Source organism: Saccostrea cucullata, unplaced genomic scaffold (genome assembly GCF_032062105.1).
Source record: "Saccostrea cucullata isolate Sc308-1 unplaced genomic scaffold, CSIRO_AGI_Scuc_v1 ctg10719, whole genome shotgun sequence".
NCBI lineage: Eukaryota > Metazoa > Mollusca > Bivalvia > Ostreida > Ostreidae > Saccostrea > Saccostrea cuccullata.
This window is the reverse complement of record NW_026929598.1, coordinates 21,935-38,495: the sequence shown is the minus strand read 5'-3', so window position 1 is coordinate 38,495 and position 16,561 is coordinate 21,935. Positions and strand designations below refer to the sequence as shown.

At 34.4% G+C, this 16,561-nt stretch overlaps 1 protein-coding gene across 1 annotated transcript in view; it reads right to left on the bottom strand.

The window, feature by feature from the left end:
- Positions 1-330: 330 nt before the first annotated feature.
- LOC134281371 (von Willebrand factor D and EGF domain-containing protein-like) overlaps positions 331-16,561 on the bottom strand; it is a gene marked incomplete at its 3' end in the record, with an annotated part of 31,149 nt that continues 14,918 nt past the window's right edge. Inside the window, exons 8-25 of the mRNA XM_062763848.1 lie at positions 13,029-13,249; positions 12,687-12,779; positions 12,226-12,373; positions 10,795-11,021; positions 10,622-10,698; positions 10,283-10,346; positions 8,133-8,345; positions 6,834-6,933; positions 6,347-6,455; positions 4,782-4,957; positions 4,453-4,565; positions 3,242-3,397; positions 2,957-3,143; positions 2,473-2,663; positions 1,980-2,177; positions 1,718-1,832; positions 771-1,415; positions 331-454 (exon numbers count right to left, since the gene is read on the bottom strand). Of these exons, the coding sequence (XP_062619832.1) occupies positions 331-454; positions 771-1,415; positions 1,718-1,832; positions 1,980-2,177; positions 2,473-2,663; positions 2,957-3,143; positions 3,242-3,397; positions 4,453-4,565; positions 4,782-4,957; positions 6,347-6,455; positions 6,834-6,933; positions 8,133-8,345; positions 10,283-10,346; positions 10,622-10,698; positions 10,795-11,021; positions 12,226-12,373; positions 12,687-12,779; positions 13,029-13,249 (3,157 nt within the window). The remainder of the gene's footprint in view (positions 455-770; positions 1,416-1,717; positions 1,833-1,979; positions 2,178-2,472; positions 2,664-2,956; positions 3,144-3,241; positions 3,398-4,452; positions 4,566-4,781; positions 4,958-6,346; positions 6,456-6,833; positions 6,934-8,132; positions 8,346-10,282; positions 10,347-10,621; positions 10,699-10,794; positions 11,022-12,225; positions 12,374-12,686; positions 12,780-13,028; positions 13,250-16,561) is intronic.

Genomic DNA, 16,561 nt, shown 5'->3' with positions numbered 1-16,561 from the left:
TCTTGAAAATCTGTGCTTGATTTTTGACTTATTAGACGCGCAAATCTTTTCTTCTTCTTTCGTCTTCTGCATCTGTTAAAATGTAAATTTTGTTGAAGTATTCGACATTTAGTTATATTTCCAACTGTTTCCTCATATCTCTTTACAAGGTATGATTATTTCTCGACAGTTACAACTTAATTACTGTAAAACAAAGTTAGTTTTTCAGACAAACAGACAAAAAAAAACCCGATATGCCCAGAATCTTCGATGATGGGACATAAATAAATACCATGAGCAGATCAAAGAACGAAACTAAACATATTTTCTTTAAAGTATTCACAAACTCACCCACAAAGTATACAGAATATACAGGTTATACAAAACAAAGTTCCAGCGATCACTGATGTCGAAATGACGGCTGCAGTGGCTTCCAGCCTTAATGACACAACGCATTGTCCTGGAACTTCGGGATCTGAATTTACCCGTGAAAAATAATTTTAATAACATCATTTAATAATATCTTGAAACAATTAAGGCAAAACACTACTTTTAGAAAAGATAATTTAATTCATCAATATGTTTTAAAAATTGATATAGTTTAAGCAAATAAGGTGTAAATGAATAGGTTGAGGAAGGAACAATTATCTGTTTTGAGAAGAACTAATACAAAAAATTTACGAAAAAAAATTGTTGACCATGTTTAAACTCAAATTTTGTAAATTTACCAGCAAAATTAAAAATATTGGAAGAAATGTGAGATGGTGACTTCTTAATTTTTTATTATCTACCTTTGAATTTCAATCCGGTACTATTTATAATATCCTTTCCTGCGCACACAAATGTTATGGTTTCTATCATCATTTGGCAGTTTTGTTCTTTCTTTGATGATCCACCAACAATGAAATCTTTAAAGACCGTGTAATTAGACGTAAGACGAGAAATGCATTTCCTTGTGGATGCTTTGACCTCCTGATCAACACTCAGCTGTAGTCCAAACTGGAGGCTCCAGGACATTTCCACCGTCATAAACTCCTCCAGTTTGACAGAGGACATGGAAGTGACCCATTCTGACCATTTATTACTGACTCTGGCATATAGTCTGTTATTCCCAAACCAAATGGCATAACCATAGTACTGGTCATCGTCTCCCCCATTACTTAACAAGAAACAGGTATGTGTATTTGTCATCAGCCTAACATTAAACGTTATAGTGATACCAAGAGAACTTTTTGCTATATCGCCAAAACAGACATTTGTCAGGTCCCCAAAAGCCAGATATTGACGTCCATCTAATATGACTGCAGTTCCCCCACTCACACCTGTGGTAAGCGTCGGAGTACCCGTGCCCCCTATCACGACGTTGTCGCTCGATGTTACCAGATACTGTCCAATAATGTTTTGGAAATTGTATCTCTTCGTAGAGATTTTTTCAACTAAAAGAAAATTACAAATATTATTATTGATATCGTATTTTATTTACTTTTGGGAAAAATCACTTTAAGGGTGAAATCTCGTAATTGTTATGTATTATGTCTTAGTAACTAACTTTTCACAGTTTCAGTTTTCATGTACCTGTCACATCAAAATAACTTTGTAGTACGTTTAAAGTTTTAGTATGTGATGAACACAAGTACCTTGTTGTAAAGGTGTAGTCTTTATCTTATTTCATTTGAAACACATGAAATTTTAGATCATTTTCTTGTTTTCAGAATTAAAAGCCCAATATTTTATGCACCTTGCAATGTAGACCATCCATTATTTGATACGCTGATATCACAGACCTCCAAGACATTTTGTGGATTAACAAAACCATGGACAAAACAAACACCCCCAATTCTGCAAACATCAGTCTGAAAGAAAATGAACTTTGTAAAAATTACAATTTATTTTTTCAACAAAAACATTGTTGAGCATAGTATCTGATAATGCTTGACATCCGTCTAGCCTTCCGATCTTTCTGACATTTTACGACATCTCAGATTGACACGTATCCTTACCCTGACTGTACACCCACTACTTGTACACTGATGACAGTGGCTATTGTAGATGATGTAGATAGTGTATAAACTGGTGGTCTGACCATCGTTACTGACCGCTACTTCGTACAATCCATCATTAGGGAACGCGCACTTGACAGTCTGGGAATTCAAAAATTCAGCCTTACTGGTCGAAGCTGATACTGCTTGCATGTTAATCTACAAAAAGGCATTCAAAAGTCACTTCATCAAGAGCTGTCGGGCTACTAGCTAAAATTCCAGTATTCCATAGAAAAGAAAATTATTATTAAAAAAGATACATTGTTCAAAAGATTATAACAATTAAAGAATTATTGAACAAAAATATGAAGGATTGAATGTAATCAAAGGTAAATAATACGAGTAGAAGGAATGTCTGCAGAGAAATGATGGCAAAAAAAATACAAAAAGTCTTATCATAACTTTATGAAAAATAAAAAAAAAAAGAATGATTAAAAATAAAAGATGTTTTTACACCAAGAGATCTGTAATGACACGTAAGATTCTCAACATCAGCAAAATTATCTCCATAAAGATTGACCGTGGTGCAGTTGGTACATATCGAGTCACATGGTTCTCCATTTCCTATTTCAAAGAGATCAGGCGGAGCAGTAGAGTTAATCGAACAGTCGTCACCAATCCACGGATGAAAACACTGACAGAGTCCTACAATGTAGACAACCAATACTGATATCACCATTTATGTGATGATTTGACGATGACTTACAATTAAATAAAAGGATTCACCAAAAAATGAAATGTTAAATTGTAAAACCTATACCCTTTACTGTCTCTAGAAAGTAGTGGTAACGTTTCACATTTTTTTAAATCAAAGACCGAACAGAAATAAGCAACTTTCTCAAAGTTAAAATATTACTTTCTGCAAAACCTTTTTACTCATATATTAAAAAAAGACTTGAAAAAAGTAACAAAATAAAAATAAAAGCTCTTGAACTAACCATCTGTACAATTTCCGTTTTCCGTGCAGCTGTTAGGACAGATGACACCAACGATTTCTGGAGGCGGTATGGAATCCCCGGTTTCATTGTTTACAGTCCATTGATCTGGGTCCCCCTCCACAATGGTCGTACATTCTTGTTGTAAATTGTCAAAACTCTCGCTCGCCCAGGATTTATCATCAGTTAGCTTTATCAAATATTCATAAAAACACATTTTATCACACAAATACACACAATTATTCTCTTGGGGAACAAATTTATATACAGTAGTATTTAATAGCTTGCCTGTAAATCGGTTATGCAGCCTTGTACAATAGGAGTCAGATCCAGCCCAGGTAGAGATGCACATTTCTTTCCGGATTCCTTGGCTTCAATAAAGCCTTGACAAAATTTCCTCGCCTCGTCTTCAGTGATATTACCCGGTGTTGGCCAAACAGGGTCCTGTTGTGGTAATACACCATTATTGTATTAATAATTGTCATATTAGAGGCCCATGGGGCAACATAGCTCACCTTAGTAACTTTGACCATGCTGTTCTTTACCAGAACCCCCCTCGTAATACCGTTGTGCCCCAAACCTACCCCCATGGGTCATGATTTGGGCAATTCAGATTATATTTTACCCCAGGATGCTTCCAAATAAGTTTAAGATTTTCTTGCCCAATGGTTCTTGATGAAGATTTTAAAAAGTTTTTCCTACATATTTCAATGTATAACTTGGATTCCCTATTGTGGCCCCGCCCTACGCCAGGAGTTCACGATTTAAATAATTAAAAATCTACATGATATAATGATGCTTCAACATAAGTTTTAGCTTTTATGGACAAGTGGTTCTTCAGAAGATTTTTTCCTAACGCTTCGTTTTCCTATTGTGGCACAACACTACCCCTGTGGCCATAATTGTAATAATTTAAAATCTACAGTACCCCAGGATGCTTCAACATTTTCTGGTCCAAGTGGTTCTGGACCATATTTTCAATATAAAGCCTGGGTTCCCTATTGTGGCCCCGCCCTAACCCTGGGGGTAAAAATTTTTACAATGATTCTTGAGAAGATTTTTAAAATTTTTTCCCTATTGGGCCCCGCACTACTCCCCCTTGCTCGTGATTTCAATTTAGAGTCTAAACTACCCAACAATGCTTCTATGTAAATTTCAGCTTTTCTGGACCTGTGGTTCTTTGGAAGAAGATTCTTTTCGCGACCCTCCCCATTTTTAAAAAATCTTTTCTTGATTTTCTTTCCTTGTAAGGGGACTTGGCTTTCATTATAACAATTCAAATTCCCTTTACTCAAGGGTGCTTTGTACCAAGTTTACTTAAAATTGACCTAGTGGATCTTGAGAAGTTGAAAATGTGACAAGTTTACAGACAGACAATGAAATACCATTACAATATATGTTATAAACTACCAGTTCGATGTATGTTTTATGTGTTTGGCTACTATTGTATTCCATAAAAAAACATTTGATGCATGCAACAATTCCTTGAAGGTACATACAGGTTGAGTATAGTTTGGCACGTAACCGAATGGTTCTGGGGGTCGTATAGACTGGCACCGGGCAGGAGGTGACTCGGCATCTTTTATGAGATCAAGAGTGACCAGTTTGGTTCCTGCGATAATGCAAAAATCAAATAATCAGTAAATAAAAATTAAAAAAAAATAAAGACAGTTTAAGAAAGTTTTTTTAATTACAGTTTCAGGAATTTGATAGTAATAGTAGGTAATGTATGTAAAAGGATGTCCCATTCTTCTAATAAATTCGAGATATCTAATTTATTAAATTAGATTTTGAGAAAAAATTAATTTTGTTGTAAATAATTCCTGACTTCTGTTGCCAAGCAGTCCTTTCCTTTTCTGAATTTCTACACATGTCATTTTGTCCATTCCCTCCTGACACGCGGCAGTCTTTCCTGCCAAACAGTCACAGTAGTTCTCCACTTTGGGGCTCGTGTCGGCAGAAGACTCACAATATCCCCGGTATAAGGAATCCTCTTCTGGTACCCTGAACAGATGTAAAACATTAAGGTTTTAGTTATTGTTTGTGGTACCCTGAAAAGATGTAAAACATTAAGGTTTTAGTCATTGTTTTTGGTACCCTGAAAAGATGTCAAACATTAAGGTTTTAATAACTGTTTGTGGTACCCTGAAAAGATGTCAAACATTAAGGTTTTAATTATTGTTTTTGGTACCCTGAAAAGATGTTAAACATTAAGGTTTTAATTATTGTTTTTGGTACCCTGAAAAGATGTAAAACATTAAGGTTTTAATTATTGTTTGTGGTACCCTTAAAAGATGTAAAACATTGAGGTTTTAGAAATTGTTTGTGGTACCCTGAAAAGGTGTAAAACATTAAGGTTTTAATCACTGTTTATGGTACCCTGAAAAGATGTAAAACATTAAGGTTTTAATTATTGTTTTTGGTACCCTGAAAAGATGTATATCATTAAGGTTTTAGAAATTGTTTTTGGTACCCTGAAAAGATGTCAAACATTAAGGTTTTAATTATTGTTTGTGGTACCCTGAATATATGTAAAACATTAAGGTTTTAATTATTGTTTGTGGTACCCTGAAAAGATGTCAAACATTAAGGTTTTAATTATTGTTTGTGGTACCCTGAAAAGATGTCAAACATTAAGGTTTTAATTATTGCTTTTGGTACCCTGAAAAGGTGTAAAACATTAAGGTTTTAATTATTGTTTGTGGTACCCTGAAAAGATGTAAAACATTAAGGTTTTAATTATTGTTTGTGGTACCCTGAAAAGATGTCAAACATTAAGGTTTTAATTAATGTTTTTGGTACCCTGAAAAGATGTCAAACATTAAGGTTTTAATTATTGTTTTTGGTACCCTGAAAAGGTGTAAAACATTAAGGTTTTAATTATTGTTTGTGGTACCCTTAAAAGATGTAAAACATTGAGGTTTTAGAAATTGTTTGTGGTACCCTGAAAAGGTGTAAAACATTAAGGTTTTAATCACTGTTTATGGTACCCTGAAAAGATGTAAAACATTAAGGTTTTAATTATTGTTTTTGGTACCCTGAAAAGATGTCAAACATTAAGGCTTAAGTCATTGTTTTTTGGTACCCTGAAAAGGTGTAAAACATTAAGGTTTTAGTCATTGTTTGTGGTACCCTGAAAAGATGTAAAACATTAATGATTTTGTCATTGTTTGACCTCTTCTGTAAAAAAAAATAATGTTTTAGTCATGCACTACATATTCGCTAGCCAAGGGAATCTGATACACTACTCTTGTCATATTCTCGTCCAAGAATAGCATATCAGAAACCCTTGGTTATAGCAAAGATGCTCTAGCTGGACTTTGATTGATTTCAAAAGTATAATTTTCAGATCATGTCTGAAGTAGGGACTTGATCATATAAAAGACTTATAACCTCCACGACAGAGAGAATTCATTTGGTTGTTTTCCTCCCCTTGTATACAGTTCCCCGTCTCTTTTCCTAAAGTCGTTGTTTCGGTCACCATCGAAGTTACCACACAACCCTACAAGTAGAAAGGTACTAATCATTAATAATGAAATAAAGGGAAAGAAGTAAATAATCTTTTTAAAATGCATATTATTTTAAGCTTTGTTTATACTTTTCTTTTAATTATTCATCCATATATTATCTTTTTAATTTAAACTATTGAGAGGAAAAAAAACCCATCAGTATCATTGTTTTAATCTGTCTTTAGTACAGAAAGAGAAAAAAGTGTCTCACCGAAACGTTAGTAAGTGAAATGTTTTGAGTGTATATTATCAATGTCTTTTTATATGCTCAGTTTTGTATCAGCTTTTTTTGGAAAAATGATATAGATTTTTCTCTGAAAGTACCATATGCCAAATGATAACATCCCACATATGCTTGAAATGCAATTTACCTTCAGTGTTTTTATAATCAAGAGCCGATGCTAACATTTTAACGTTGAAAAACCCATTCCCAGTCATCACGTAGACCACCGCTCCAGTTGGCAGAATTACCTGTACATTAGAAGAATTACACGCTTAGTGTGGACTTTCAGTAAGGCGTGGCATTCTCGACGTTACCTAATTAGCTTCTGAAATTTACACAACTTCCCTTCACTGTTGAAATATACATATGATAGAAATGCAGCCAAATGTCAACGGGTATAGTAAATACCCAATTAAAAGTTCTCTCACGGCACAGAGGTTGGGCATAAGTCGTCTGATTGTTATCAAAAAACAATTTTAAGTTCCTATGTTATTAATTTCATAACCAATAAGAATCTACTAGTATTCTCCATTAGGTAGCGCCGAGAAAGTCACGCCTACTGAAAGTCCAAAGATAGGGTAAAATACTCATAATTAAGACTGTGTTCATAACTGTATAGCATAACGAATTTAAAAATATAATCTACTAAATAATGATTAACCAGTTGGTTAAATGTTTCAAACACACCAAAAATTTTATGAATTAATGATTTTTTAAACATATATAGTGTTCATTTTCCCCCTTTAAAGTAATATACGCCGTATGGATGCCGATTTGTATGTGAAACAAAATGATTTGAAACACATAAAGTGTAATGAAAAAAAATATTTCCACAAAATTTAACTATAAAACTCGTTGTATTAACAGAACAATAAAGCAATATCTGCAATCAAGAATTCACTCTTTTCATGAATATATGATAAAGGAAGTGCGTAAACAGTGGGTCTAAATATAAACACGTATGTCCACGGGAAATTATAGACAACGAGGCACGTTGCATTTTGACAACGGTTATTACTAAAAGGTTAATATGCGTCATAACAGAGTATAGATGGTTGATACTGATTACATTTAAAGATAAGGTATATTAAAAGTAACACGCCATCCATGTCAAAAGTGAGTTGTATCTCAAAGGGCTTACCTCGTTTTCTTGACGCCGTGTTTGTTTATGAATCTAAAAGTAGCGACGGCGTCACGTGGTGGATTTACTTAAAAATAGACATTATTCTCCTTGCAGGATAATAAATAATTATAATTTGAGAACTTTATAACGAATTTTATTTAAATGGTGTAATTAACAGCATTTTCTTAACTTTTATTGGTAAACAAAATATATAAATTTCCAGCTGATTTTAAAATGGTGCACGTTATAGCGTATACCGGTATTACTTTGAACCTAAACCAAACAAACACAGTGTTGTTGATGTTAAAATTTAATATTTGGGACCTCATATGTTTTTCCTCCTCCCTTCCGAATGACATCAGTCCCTGGGGTCAAATCTCCATTCAGATACATCTTCATGGTGTATCGTGTACGTCTGGAAGACTTTCCCATTGAAGGACCACAAACGTCAAATAAAATGACGTCATCTCCAGACCGAATCGCCACAGCACAATTGCAGGCTGCAACCCTATTACAACGGCGATAAAACGTTCGTACCTGAAAAAACTTTTTCATATGAAATGGATCTATCACATAAAAAAAACAAGAGGCCCACGGGCCTTATAGGTCACTTGAGTATTGTGCAACAACTTTCAAACAATTAAATTTGGTTCGTGTTTTAAACCAAAGGCCATGAAATTCACAATTCACAATTTTGAAATTGCTTATCATATTCATTAACTTAGCATGCTTACTCTATTTACTTCATATACAGAGGTAGATCAGAGTAACAAAGAGAAAATGCACTTCCACTTTATAATCAATTTTGCAAATCGCCCCAAAGGAACCACTGACCGAGGGGCCACATATTTCAAAATTTTGCAAATTTTATCATGAAATGGTTGATTAATACCAAAGAGCAGATTTCAAAGCATTATTTCATTTTCAGACTATGTAACCATCCACCCCCCTCTGAATCAGGGGGCATAAAAAAACCTCTTTGCTAGATGCACCTTTCTTCATCATAATTATATATACTAGGATCATTGACATTCATTAAAACCCATAAACAAAAAATTGTTTTTGACCCTGGGGCCATAAAATTCACAAATCTGAAAGAGGTACTCTTGCTCATCATTACTATCTACTTAGTTTATTTATTACCCAGAAGCTGAGAAGAAGATTTTCAAAAAATAAATGCATTTTCATTAAATAATCAATAGAGCCCCGCCCTAACACCAGAACCCTTGACCCTGGGGCCATAGAATTCATAATTTTGGAAAAGACACTCTTGCTTGTCATAACTGTGTGCTTTGAGTTAGTGTATTTAATACTCAGAAGCTAAGAAGAAGATTTTCAAAGATTAAATGTAAATATAATCTATACAGCCCCACCCTAACACCAGAATCCCTGACCCTAAGGCCATAAAATTTACAAATCTGGCAGAGGCACTCTTGCTCATCATTACTATGTTCTTAGTTAGCTTATTTAATACCAAGTAGAAGAAGATTTTCAAAGAAATAGTGCATTTTCACTATATAATCTATATAGCCCCGCCCTAGCACTAGAGCCCCTGACCCCGGGACCATGAATTTCCCAATTTTGGTAGAGGACTCAATGCTCATTACATTCATGCCAACAGTTTGCCTGCTTGATGTCCAGGAGTAGAGAAGAAGATTTTTAAAGATTGCAATAATTTTAGTGGTTTTGGCCTCACCCCTCAGGCCCCAGGGGGCGGGAACCATGAAATTCACAATTTTTGTTTCCCTTCACCCATAAATGCTCTATACCAAATTTGGTTGAAATTGGTTAATTTTGGTTTTAGAGAAGAAGCTGAAAATGTTCAAATGTTGACACACGACGCACGACGACCGACGAAAACGGCCGGATAGCAATAGGTCACCTGAGTTACTCAGGTGACCTAAAAAGTTAAATATTATGCCCATTATTTTCCTAAGATTAAAAAAAATTGTCTTCAACGTGTGAAATAAAAATGGTATTTAAGAACAAATAAATATATCTACCATTAATAAACAATTTATATAATATCGTGGAGAAGAGCCACACGTGTATTTATTGACAAACAAGTGGACAAAAAAAGAATATCAGCAGTCTCGTTCAAAGTCACCATTTCTTAGGTCTATGGTCGATACAATGACCTTGTCAGTAATTGCAATTTATTATCGAGTCAAATGCTGACTGACATTTTCATACTAATTGTTAGTCCATTATCTATACACTGAATTGATGACGGATTTTCCGTTATTCTCCGACAAGGAGCACAATGCGGGTGTGACCGGTCGGCAGGGGGATGCTCACTCCTCTTTGGCACCTGATCCCACCCCTGATGTTTTGGATGTATGTGTTTGCTTTTCTCCTGTTTTGTATGGTTTTATGAAAATTTGATCTTGAATACTGTTTGTTATCTCCATATTTTTCATTGTTTGAAAACTGAAAATAAATATTTTTGTGTCATTATTAGACACCTGTCGCACCTCATAAGGCAAGGTTCTGTGTCTGTACAGAATAAATTCTCCCTCAAGGTAGACGTCGTAATATCTAAAAATATAAGGAAAATATACCTTTCAATTAATTTTTAATAGTACAATCCAAACAATGCTATAAGTTCAATTTAAAAAAATCACACTTTTAATTTTTTACTCTCTCGAGATTCGTTTATATTTCCAGTATATGATTTGATTACTATAGGAAGAGGAAAATAAATATGATTATCATTTGTTAATGTTAAAATTTTACCTAATAAACAAATATTACCATCCGAATGTTAAAAAACATAATGTTTTTTTTTCAATAAATACATTTATTTTTCTCACTTTTTATCGAATGTTGCCATATGGGGGTCGTTTATTGAAGAACATAATGCTACTTTATCTCCATCAATGACTGTCACCTAAAGTATATGTAAATTTGAAAAGCATTCTCATATTTTTAAGAATGTTTTTATGTGCATTTCATATCAGATCTCAAGACTATTTCCCTGGTATACCTGTACAGTGGAGATTTCCTTGGTGTTATTCGGAGTTTTGAGAGATAAACGGATATTTCGCCTTTGGTTTCTATCTCTCAAACTGTCTATGGAAGCTTTGACGGATATCAAAACTCCAGATTGCCAGTTGTCCTTGTTGATCATATGAGAACATGGTTTTGTCTGTAGATTGTCCATACCAAACACAGCTTGGCTTACAGGAAAACCCCTACATTTAAATTCCCGTCCTGACAATTAAAAGGACAATTTGATAAATTTGTTTTTCACTGTCTTTCTCTCTTCCTCTTAATGTGCATATTCGATTGTACGATCGATCGATCGATCGAGAGAGAGAGAGAGAGAATATTTCTTTTAAAAAATTGCTATAGGGTAAAATAATAAAATAAAACTAGAGGTACTGTGAGCAAGGAGCTCACTAGCTGCAGATCTGTAGCGGTATGGTTTTATATTTTTGTCTTGGACCATAACGCTACAGATCCTCTAATGCAAAAAAGGTGCAATTTACGGCGCAATATTTTTTGAGCGCTTTTGGGGAGAATTTCTCCACTTTCAAGCATTGCTCAATCAACTACCTTTCACTCCCTTATTCTTGATACATTTTGAAGCCAATATATATATATATATATATACATGTATATATTTTATCAAACTTTCAACCATTTGTAGTTGTCTCTACAGGCAATTAAGTCGCTAGAAGTGAATTTTCAGCAATCTAACAAATAATTTTAATCAAGCGAGTTTATACCTTGTAGAGACGAGTATAAAGTTTTGGGAGGTGTATTAAATATATATATTGGCTACAGAATGTGTCTAGAATTGGGGAAAGAAAGGTAATTGATTGAGCAATGCTTGAAAGTGGAGAAATTCTTCTCAAAAGCGTGCAAAAAATATTGCGCCGTAAATTTCTCCTCTTTGCATTACAGGATCTGTAGCGTTATGGTCCAAGACAAATATATAACACCATAACGCTACAGATCTGCAGCTAGGAGCTAACTAAATAATACCCCTCGCCTCATATAAGATCAATGTGTTGTAATATATTGTTTTACGGTAATGTGTAAAGAGGAATAACTTGTCCTATAAAATGTTATCCAGAAGCTTCTATATGGGAACGCCATAGTTAAATATAAAATAGCAATGTCCATGTTTTGCTATAGGAAACCTAAAATACGTGTCGAATAAAAAAGTAAAATAGGAGGTCACAATGGCAGTATGTAATAAAGATTTTTTGAAAGTTTCATTTAATTTAACTCAGTAGTATAAGAGGAGTTGCGAATAAGCGATAATGCGTAACAGACGGACGGACAGACGGATATCCCGATAACTATATACCCTCCTACTTTTCAAGCGGGGGGATTAATGACAGCTTAAATTATACGAATCATCCTGATGTTTTTAAACATTCAAAATACATTATGTTTGAAGGATTACCCTTGACAAGCTCAGTAGTGATTTCCACTTTGCATGCATTTGCCCTCAGTTCTTTATAACAAAACAATCTAGGAGGGATTGTACTGGTGACGTTTATGATGACAGGCCCTGACCTTTCATGGACAGTTATTTGTGTGCCACTTTCCACCTATGATAAAAGAACAATATCATTGAATTTGATGTACATTTTAAAATGTAAACCCTTTGATATAAATACCAACTGTTTACAAGCTGCTGATATAAGAATCACAAAGATATTGATGTAATTCTGAACACATGAAAACCATGTCTTTAACTTATTGTTGATGGAATTAGCATAGAAAATTTGGATTGATTAATCACTCCTCAATCATAAAAACAAAGTTAGTTGATTAAAAAAATTGAATGCAAACAAAAATGAATAAAAAAGAAAAACATGGTTTGATATTAAATACTTGTTTGATATTAAATGCTTGTTTTACCTGTACTTTTGCAATGAAAATTTTACTGTTTCTCGGTGAACCTCTGAAGCCAAAGCAGTTTCCAGGCATACAGGGAGTGACGCTACATTTAATCTACAAATGGTTGAAGATAAAATATGACTAGAACAACAAATAGTTAAATTTATCATTGATATAAAAAGGTATCCATAACTCTTAATAAATTGTTTAACGTCAAACGCAAGCAAAACCCCTTGCAACTAAAAAATTTAAATTTCAAAGGAGAAACATGCATAGAAAATGTCATAAAAAGGAAGACCATTTTATATTACTTTTATAGATAAAAAAGACACACAATTGAACTTTCAATTTTTCTGTCATTACCTGGTCTCCAAAGAGAAGAGGAGGAATCTGTGTTTCTTCCAACAAGCTCTCTGTTTTGTTTATCGTCACTATTTCCTCTTTTATCATGTCAGAATTAAAGTACCAATTTACGAGGAATTCAATATCAGTGAAATTGGTATCAAAGTCACAGAGGAGGCTTGTTTCTTGAGTAGTTTCATTGACTTCGAAGGTTAAAACAGGATCCTTGTCTAAGTGAAAAGCTAGAAGGAAATAAAGCATTTTAATTAACTTCTATAATCTTCAAATGAAACAATTTTAGGATGAAGTCTTCACGTATATAAACTATGCCTCTTGATTGAAATATTTTTTTTCATCTTCGATAAGGTAAAACACTTTAGGATAAGGTCGTCGCTCACATCAACTTTGATCAAAAACAGTATGCATTGGTGCTTATCAAAAATCTTACAAGTACACTAAAAAAAGGAGTTTTCTTTATTCATTCAGAACTAAGACTAAGAAGATTCAGCAATTAAATTCATCAGTAGCCTAATATATTTCAATTAAAAATGCCAATGTCTGAGAAGTTTGCAAAGACGTAATCGGAGGGTCGTGCATTCGAACAGCGGTCGCGATTGACCTTAGTCGATTAAAAATTGCAATGTGTCCCTCGCCATGCGCTCGGCACCTGAAGTGAAAGTTGCTGGTCCTTCAGATGATACCTTAAAGACCGAGGGCCCGTGCCACGGTAGACTTTGGTAAGATAAAAAACCCTCACTGCTCAATGGCCCAGAGTGCCGAGTAAATGTCTAAATTTGAGACTATATGGTGACGTCTCTATAACAAGAGGCCCATGGGCCTTATAGGTCACCTGAGTATCATGTAACAACTTTCCAGTGACTGTATTTGGTTCGTAATTTAATCAAAAAGCCATGAAATTCACAAATTTTGAAGGAGGCACCATTGCTTATCAAAGGGCAGATTTCAAAGCATTAATTTATTTTTAGTCAAAGTACCCCCCTGGTACCCCTGACCCAGCGGCCCTGAAATTATCTATTTTGAAAGAGACCCCTTTCTTCATTATAAGGCCAGCATTTTTTTATGTTTAGGTTTAGTTATGAACATGAGAATTTTTGATAAATCAATTATTAACATTTGTACATTCTTTTTTCACGCCATTCTAATAGGCTCCTTACAACTGGACACATAATACTTACAAATAGGAAAGTAGAACATTTAATTGCTTATATGCAATAGCTACCACGGGCAGTTTAAAACCTGGGGGAGGAAAATAATTTACAGACAGATACTTTTGAAACGAATACATAATTATCTCACCAGCATGTCATTGTGCAGCAAAGTCGTCAACATTTTATTTGTCCTTTGAACGGGTGAAACGTTTTGAATGGCACTCGTATCGATGAATTTTACACTTAACCAAGCTCAGATCTAGCTTTATTTACCCGCCGTTTCATCTTAAAACCGGAAGTGCGAGTTCGTAAATTTGAAATCTCGATCCCGACTCAAATTTGACATCGGAGAGAAAAAAATTGTTTTATTTTTTTCTGAAAATTCAAAACCTTGAGCGGAGGGTTTGTAAAACTGAAAATAAAATAAATCCTGGCCTTAAATATGTAATTAGGTCATTAGTATATTAACCAGGAGCAAAGGATAAGATGTTCAAAGAATTCATGCATTTCACTATTACAGCCCCACCCTAAAACAAGAACCCCTGACCCTGGGGCCATAAAATTCACAATTTTAGTAGAGGCACTCTTGCTCATTATAACTATGTACTTAGTTAGTTTATTTAATACCCAGGAGCAGAGAAGAAGATTTTCAAAGAATTCATGTATTTTCACTATATAATCAATAGAGCCCCGCCCTAACACCAGAACCCCTGAACCTGGGGCCATAAAATTCACAATTTTGGTAGAGGCACTCTTGCTCATCACAACTATGTACTTAGTTTGTTTATTTAATACCCAGGAGTAGAGAAGAAGATTTTCAAAGAAATAATGCATTTTCACTACCTACTTATTGAGCCCCGCCCTAGCACTTGAACCCCTGACCCCAGGGCCATGAATTTCACAATTTTGGTAGAGGACTCATTGCTGATTACAATCATGCAAACAGTTTGACTGCTTGATGTCCAGGAGTAAAGAAGAAGATTTTTAAAGATTGCATTAATTTTAGTGGTTTTGGCCCCACCCCTCAGGCCCCAGGGGGGCAGGGATCATGAAATTCACAATTTTTGTTTCCCTTCACCCATAGATGCTTTGTGCCAAATTTGGTTGAAATTGGTTCAGTGGTTGCAGAGAAGAAGCTGAAAATGTTCAAATGTTAACGCACGGCGCACGACGGACGACGGACGACGCACGACGACGGACGAAAACGGATAGCAATAGGTCACCTGAGTTTACTCAGGTGACCTAAAAATGAAAAATTCTTGAAGGGAATTTAAAACAACATACAATCAATCTTCGAATAGTATGGAACGCCATCACTGCCTTATAGCATACAACTATGCATTTATTACGTCAATTTATCATTACGTGATGTGAACATATCTTTACGTTATGTCCATTTTTTTATGGGATGATGAGAATATATCTTAACATCATGTCAATGCTGCATTACATGAAGTAAATACATCCTTTCATTATGTCAGCACTTCATAACTTGAAGTAAAAAATTCATTATGTGAAGTGATAATGTGTTTACATTGTGTTAAAACTTTATTACGTGAAATGAATGTTTCTTTACATCATTTCATTTCTTTAATATGTGAGGTCAAAATTGCATTACGTCAAGTAAATTGTGTTTTATAATTAAACTTATCATCACATGAAGTCAAAAGCCCATTCTTTTTTGAGAGTGTATATTTCTATTATATCAAAGTATTATTACGTGATATGGATTTATCTTTATTTTACGGCGAGGGCATCATGATGTGAGGTGAACACATCTTACCTTTATGTCAGTGCTTTATTACGTGGTGTAAAAAGTGTATAACATAATGTGAACATATCTTTATATTATATCAACACTTTATTACATTATGTCAAAACTCCATACCGTGATGTGGATATATTATAACGTTATGCCAACTCTTTCTTATGTGATTTAAAAATATCTTTATATTGTGTTAACTCTTTATCATGTGGATTCCAGGTTCATTACCTGATGCAAAAATACATTTACATTATCTCAAAGCTGTATATCTATATAATAAATGTTGACGACCGTGTTTTAATGACTGGTAAGAAGGGGGGGGGGGGGGTCGTGATTGATTAGGACAAATTACAGGCACATAATATCAACCCCCCTCTTTTCTCAGACATAACTTTACTATAGAAAATGTAATGTTCATTGAAATTGTACAGCCCCCCAACCCCACTTCTTGTTGAAATATAGTCCACTAAGGGTAATATAATAGATCTGGAAAAAAAATAGGATTGATTGAAGTTGGACCACTCTCCCCGAAATAGGATTTTCGGGCTTGGACATTTTTTTTCTTGGCTTGTCTAGTTTTTTTCGGATAAATGATTTTTTTTACTGGCTGACCTCCTCTT